The sequence below is a fragment of the Equus asinus genome, chromosome 10 (genome assembly GCF_041296235.1).
Source record: "Equus asinus isolate D_3611 breed Donkey chromosome 10, EquAss-T2T_v2, whole genome shotgun sequence".
Lineage (NCBI taxonomy): Eukaryota > Metazoa > Chordata > Mammalia > Perissodactyla > Equidae > Equus > Equus asinus.
Window position 1 is genome coordinate 17989340 of NC_091799.1, and position 6123 is coordinate 17995462.

A 6123-nucleotide genomic window follows, 5' to 3' on the forward strand; every position below is an offset into this window, starting at 1 on the left:
CCCCACCCTCACCCCCCACCACCTAGGGACAGAATGTAGAATTTGCCTCAAATGTGCCTGTCCGCAATATCAGATTCATGGGAAATGTATCCCCCAGCATGTGCTGCTGGATGAGGCCTTGTGATCCAATCTTCACACTGACCGTCTGTCCTCCTACCCACTACCAAGCCCCTGTAGATCCTTCAACTCCTCTGGTCATTTCCTCTCCCCTCCCCAAAGCTGCCCTCTACTCAGCAGCCTGAGTAACCTTTGCAAGTTACAGATCTGATCCTTGTCATTCCACCAATTAAAAGCCTTCTGAAGGGGCCAGCCCCATGGTCTAGGGGTTATGTTTGGCATGCTCCACTTTGGCGGCCCTGGTTCGGTTCCTGGGCACAGACCTACACCACTCGTCAGTGGCCATGGTGTGGCGGTAACCCACATACAAAATAGAGGAAGACTGGCACAGATGTTAGCTGAGGGCAAATCGTCTTCAGAAAAAAAAAAAAAAAAAAAAGCCTTCTGCAGCCTCCTGTGGTTGAGTCAAGTTCAAACACGTCTGTCAGCCACAACAGACAGTTGCTGCCTGGGTCACTACAACAGAAAGAGCCCTCAGGAGACCCTCTCCAGTTCCTTCTCCAGAGAATTGAGACCCTTTTCTCATGTTTTTCCTCTTCTTGTGACAGAGTGGAGAGGAGCAAGGGAGTATCAGGGTACCTGCCCTCTGGGGAGCACGATAGCAAATATTCTGGAAAGTACTCAAGAAAAAACAAAAAACACAAAAGTCCTCTGCAGTTATGTCAGGGAACATGAACTGGGATGAAGAAGAGTCAAGACTTGACAAATCTCAGTGGTCAGGCCCGACCTGTCGGCCACAGGGTTATGAGCTGGGGGTCTGAACACAGAGCACAGAGCCACTTACTGAAAAAGAGTCACCTTTAATAGTAACTGACCAATTGTAACTGACAAACCGCATCCAGAAATGTCTCCAAACAACCAAACAAAAGAAACATGATAAAATTCTCCCATTAAAGAAACCAAGAGTTTCTGCCAGCCCCAGTGCTTCTGAGGGTCAGGCCAAGAGCAGCCCATTTCCGGGGCTGGTTCTGTCCCCTACATGAGCTTCTCATCCCAAGAGGAGGCTTCGGATGGGTGAGGGACCTGTCCTCTCCTCCCATCATGCTGGGAACTCAGAAAAAGTCACCGTTAGCGCCTCTCCTCCCACCCATTCTGTCCTAAGGTAAATGGAGACCCTCTGGGTGTCATCCCAAAGCCAGGGAACAGGTGAGGCAGCGCCCGTGTCCTCCTGCACTTTAATCCAAAGCTTTACTCCAGTCCACTTAGCCGCTGTTCCCACTGCCGACTGTGGGGATTAAATAAAATACACACTAGAGAAAAAACTCAAATGCTCCATCATCTCCACACTGCAAGTCACAGAGCAGAAGAAAAAATAAAACAGCCCTAATAAACGCGAGAGCTGCCAGGCCTCAGAAGACGCGCTCAAACTCTGTCTGGTTGGTGGTGGCGGGATTGCGGCTCTGGTTGGTGGACTGCTGGGTGATCTGGCTGCCCTTCCGGCGTGGCGGCGCCAGGTACTCGAACATGGACGTCAGGTGGGTGGACAGCATGCCCTTGAGGTCCGAGGGCATGGGGTCAGACCAGAAGAAGTCGTGGTTGAGGGCGTCGTCACTGTCAATGCGCTGTGCGGGATCCAGCACCAGCAACTTGTCGATGAGGTCCAGCGCGTAGGGGTCACGCACGTAGGCCTTCAGCCTGTCCTTCACCTTCCGCTTCTGGCCCTTGACCAGGTCCAGTTTCTCAAACAGCTCATACTTGTCCACATTTGGCCACACCTGGAGTGGGGGTTGGGGGAGGCACGGAGAGAGGATGGAGTTAGTTCAGGGGTTACGTGGCTTGTCCACTGGTCAAGCACCTGAAGGGACCAAAAGTCCTCCATTTAGATACTCCCAGACCACACTGGAGGATGAATTTGAGCCCTCCACAGTGAAAGCAGCAGTGACCACGTATTTGGCACACACCACACGCCAGGCCGTTTGACATAAATTGCCTGGAATGTGCGTACCAAGCCTGATACAGGCATAGCTGTTTCACAGAAGAAAAACTCAGCTCTTAGGTGAGAAGTTCAGATGCCTTTCCAAGGCCACAGAACTAACTGGTAATGAGGCTGAGACTTGAACACAGCCCGTGTGGCTCTAAAGAGCAGGCCCTGTGCCTCCACCAGCCAGCTCTCCAGAGAAGAGCTTTCCTTCTAGGCCACTCCCAACTCCTCCCCCGCCAGGGAGACTCCTGGATCTCTGTATCTATCCTGTGGGGCCCAGGCAGCCTGGCCACGCACCTCAGGGGTGATGGAGCCACAGAGCTGGCTGATGAGGGCGAGCTGGTGCTGTTCCGTGTTGCCCTGCATGATAGGGCTGCGGGTCCACATCTCCGCCATGATGCACCCAGCACCCCACAGGTCAATGGGGGGGCCGTAGTCCCGCTCTCCTGGGAAGAAGAGCGCACCAGGAGGGCCCCTTGAGCCCGAGGGCCTCCTGGGACGCAGTGCCCCAGGGCCGGTGGCTCAGGAAGCCCTGGCAGTGGGGGGCTGAGGCCGGGTAAGTGCCCAGTCCCTGCCTCCCTCTGCCCGCTCGGGAGTCCTCACCGAGCAACAGCTCCGGGGGCCGGTACCAGAGCGTCACCACACGGTTGGTATAGCGGTTGGGCTGGCTGTTCTTGGCCAGGCTGAAGGCCCGGGCCAGCCCAAAGTCAGCCAGCTTCAGAACCCCATCGCGGGTGATGAGCACGTTAGCCGCCTTCATGTCCCTGTGCAGGATCTGCGGGAAGCACAGCGGACGGCTCAGTCAGGTTCCCAAGGGTCCTTCAGCCACACCCACCCAGCAGTGAGAGCAAAGGCAGCCCACGCCTTGGTCTCTGGCCCCAGCTCCGGGCCCCACCTTGTTCCTGTGGATGTAGTAGAGGCCGTTGAGCAACATCTGCATGACCCTCTTGATCTCAGACAGCGTGAACTTCACTAAGACGTTGCTCAGAAGCCCAGCAAGGTCATGCTCACAGAAGTCAAACACCAAGTATATACTGCCTTTGCAGCGGTTATAGGGGGATGCTGAGGCAGGCAGAATGGAGGAGAGGGAAACAAAAAAACGAAGTTAAAGATCCCATGTACAACTCACTTTCCCACAACCAGCTCCTACCCCCTCCAACCCACAGACACCCGGATATCCAGTGTGCATTCCTTCACTGGTAAGATATTTCCGGTGTGCCTCTGGGCCGGGTGCTGTGGCATGCCCTGGGGAAGCACCAGCTATGATGAAAGGACCAGAGACAGCAGTCACAGGCGGAATGTCTGGGTTAAGAACAGGCAATTGAGGTGTGACCAGTTCCAACTTTGCAAACAAGCCTTAGGCTGTAAGCCTCGTTTTCTCCATCTGAGAACGGGGATGAGATCCAAACAACTTACCTTTGGTTCGACAGATCTCAATCAAGTTGACCACGTTCTCGTGTTTTAGAAGCTGGAGGATCTTGATTTCCCGCAAGGCTGTAATGGGGAACTGTGGGGAGAAAGACAGGAGGGGGTCAAAAGTGAGTGAGCACATTACAGACCAAGGAACCAGCCACGGGGTTGGTACTACGGAGCACAGGTCGGGAGGAAGAGTAAGATTACGGGCTCTGAAATGAGCTCTCAGATGCCTTATCTGTAAAAGAGACGTAAAACTAGTATGCACCCCTCAAGGAGCTGGTTTGACACAATGAATTGAAATAACAGTACTTAACACAAACACTTTACTGCTAGTCACTAAATGCTTCATAGTTTCTTCAACCTTTAAATTTTAGCCCTATGCCCGTGTTCAACTTGCCAGGAGGTAACAAAACCAACGGAACCAACAACTGAAAAAGTTTCCTTGCTAAGAAGCAGGTCTCTGGGAAGCTGGACTAGAGCTAACATGGGGTGGGGGACTGGACTGCTCCTTTTCAACTGAGCACTAGTCACCCTTTTAAAGCTATTGCGTGTAACTATTTTTTTTACAGTAAACAAAACTGAACGCTAAGAAAAAAGTGTTTAAAGGCCTCCTAACTTCAGGACCCAAGGTGCGCTCTGTGCAAGCATGAGCTCCCCCTCCTGGCCCCAACCATATTTACCTAAGAATGAAACACCAAATGATTTAAAACATTTGAATTAAAAGATTTAATTTGGAAGTCAAATTCCCTGGAATACAGAAGATCTCGAACTACTACACATACGCTGAATCTCAACGTGAGAGTTCTAGAGGAAGCAGGATGGAAACCCAACTCCGTGCCCAAGGGAGCCCGCAGGCCTGCCCTCCCGACCCGCACTCACCCCCTCCTTCTCGTTCTCCATCAGCACCTTCTTTAGAGCCACCTTTTGGCCGGTCTTGCGGTCCTTTGCCTTAAACACCTCCCTGTAGGCCGAGAGAGGGACCCAGGAGGGCTCAGCAGGCCGCTTCCGCAGGGCCCGCCCCTCCCCCCCAGGGGAGGCGGGCAGGAAAGAAGGGACTCCCGGGCGGGGCTGGGCCGGGGACCCAGGGAGCTCGGCTACCCCACCACCCGGTACCTGCGGCCCCTCTCCGAGCCTCTACTTCGTTCCCTCAGTCCCTTCTCCTCCCCGGGCGTCTCTCGGGAAGATCCGCTCCCCTCACAGCCTCCCCTCTGCAACCCCTCCCCGCCCCCCATCACGGGCCTCAGGCTCCTCCCCGCCAGCCGGCTCTGTCAGGCTCCGACGGGCTGCGGCGTGGCCTAGCGAGAGCAGGGGACAAGTCTGGGGCTCGGTGGCTTCCAGACCACCTCGGGCCCGGCCCCGGCCGTCCCGGCGTCGGACCTGAAGGATGCAGGCCCAGGGCTCCCGGTCCCTCGGGGCCCAGCCTTACCCGAAGGTGCCTTGGCCGATCTTAGCGAGCTTCTCATATTTGGACACCTCATCACAAAAGGGGCACTCCACCGAGTCGTACTGCTTTGCCATGGCCGCCTCCAGCGCGCCGCCGCCGCCCCCAGCCGCCGCCGCCGCCGCCGCCGCCGCCGCCGCCGCCGCTCCCGCCCCGGGTCCCGCCGCCGCGCTCCAGGCCCCTCCGCGGCCGCGCCACTTCCGCCTCCACGGCCACTTCCGGCCTCGCGGCGCCGACCCCGCCTCTTCCGTTCGCCGCCCGCCGCCAGGCCCCCTGGGACTTGTAGTTCCCGGGAGGCCAGGAGGAGCCGGAGCTGCAGAGGCGCCTCCGCCGCCGCCGCCGCTGCCCCCGCCTCCGCCGCCGCCACTGCTGGCGGCGGCCCCTATCAGGGGCGCGGGGAGCCGGGGCGCCGGGGCTGGGGCTCGGGGCGGTGCGTCCCGCTGCATCGGCCCGGGCCGCCGCTGCTGCCGAAGCCGCTGCCGCTCTGGCGCCCGATCCGGGGCCAGCCGCAGTGCCCTGCTCCTCCTCCTCCTCCGACGGCGCCGCCTCCGCCGGGCTGCGCGGGGCGGCGGGCGGGGGGGCGGCCCCCGAGCCGCGGCCTGGGGGCTCCCTGGCCGGGCCCGGGCCCGGGGCGGCCGGGCGAGGGGGCGAGACGGGAAGAGCCGACGAGGAGGCGGCCCGAGAGCCCGGGAGGGGGCGCGTTATAAAGGGGGAGGTGCCCTGGCTTCGCCCTCCCCTCCCCCTCCGCCCGCCCCCTCCCTCCTCCCTCCCACCCTCCGCGGCCGCACCTGCCGCCGCTGCCGCCGCCGCCACCGCCACCTCCCGCCCGCCCGCCCGCCCGCTGTCCGCCGGCCGCCCTCGGCGCGTCACCGCCCGCGGCCCCTCCTCCGCCTTCGGAGGTGGGGCCCCGCGCTCGACACCTGGCTGCGGGGTGCCTCGCCGCGTGCCTTAGTTTACCCTAACATGCCGGCTGCCGCGAGGATCCGGAGCGCCCCCCGCCCTCGACAAGTAAAGGCAGGAGGCGCCGAGGGAGCGGCCTCTGGTCCTGGGAGGGGAGAACGGCCCCCGCCGCCGCCGCCTCCCCGAGCCAAGCCACCCGCCGTTGACATGGCAACCGACGGCCGCCAGGGGGCGAGGCGACACTGGAGGCGGCGAGCAAGTAATGCCCGGGTCTTCCGGGCCTGGACCCCCTGTTCTCTGGAAGGCAGGCATGAGACCCACAGGACCC

General features: G+C 59.6%; 1 protein-coding gene across 1 annotated transcript; it reads right to left on the reverse strand.

Moving 5' to 3' along the window:
• Positions 1-897: 897 nt before the first annotated feature.
• Positions 898-5573, reverse strand: CDK9 (cyclin dependent kinase 9). The gene is made up of 7 exons (XM_014863646.3): positions 4881-5573; positions 4334-4415; positions 3455-3545; positions 2934-3100; positions 2642-2813; positions 2336-2484; positions 898-1832 (listed from the first exon to the last, which is right to left on the reverse strand). Exons 1-7 carry the CDS (start codon positions 5339-5341, stop codon positions 1467-1469), a joined length of 1488 nt encoding a protein of 495 aa, XP_014719132.2. The 5' UTR covers positions 5342-5573; the 3' UTR covers positions 898-1466.
• Positions 5574-6123: the final 550 nt, after the last annotated feature.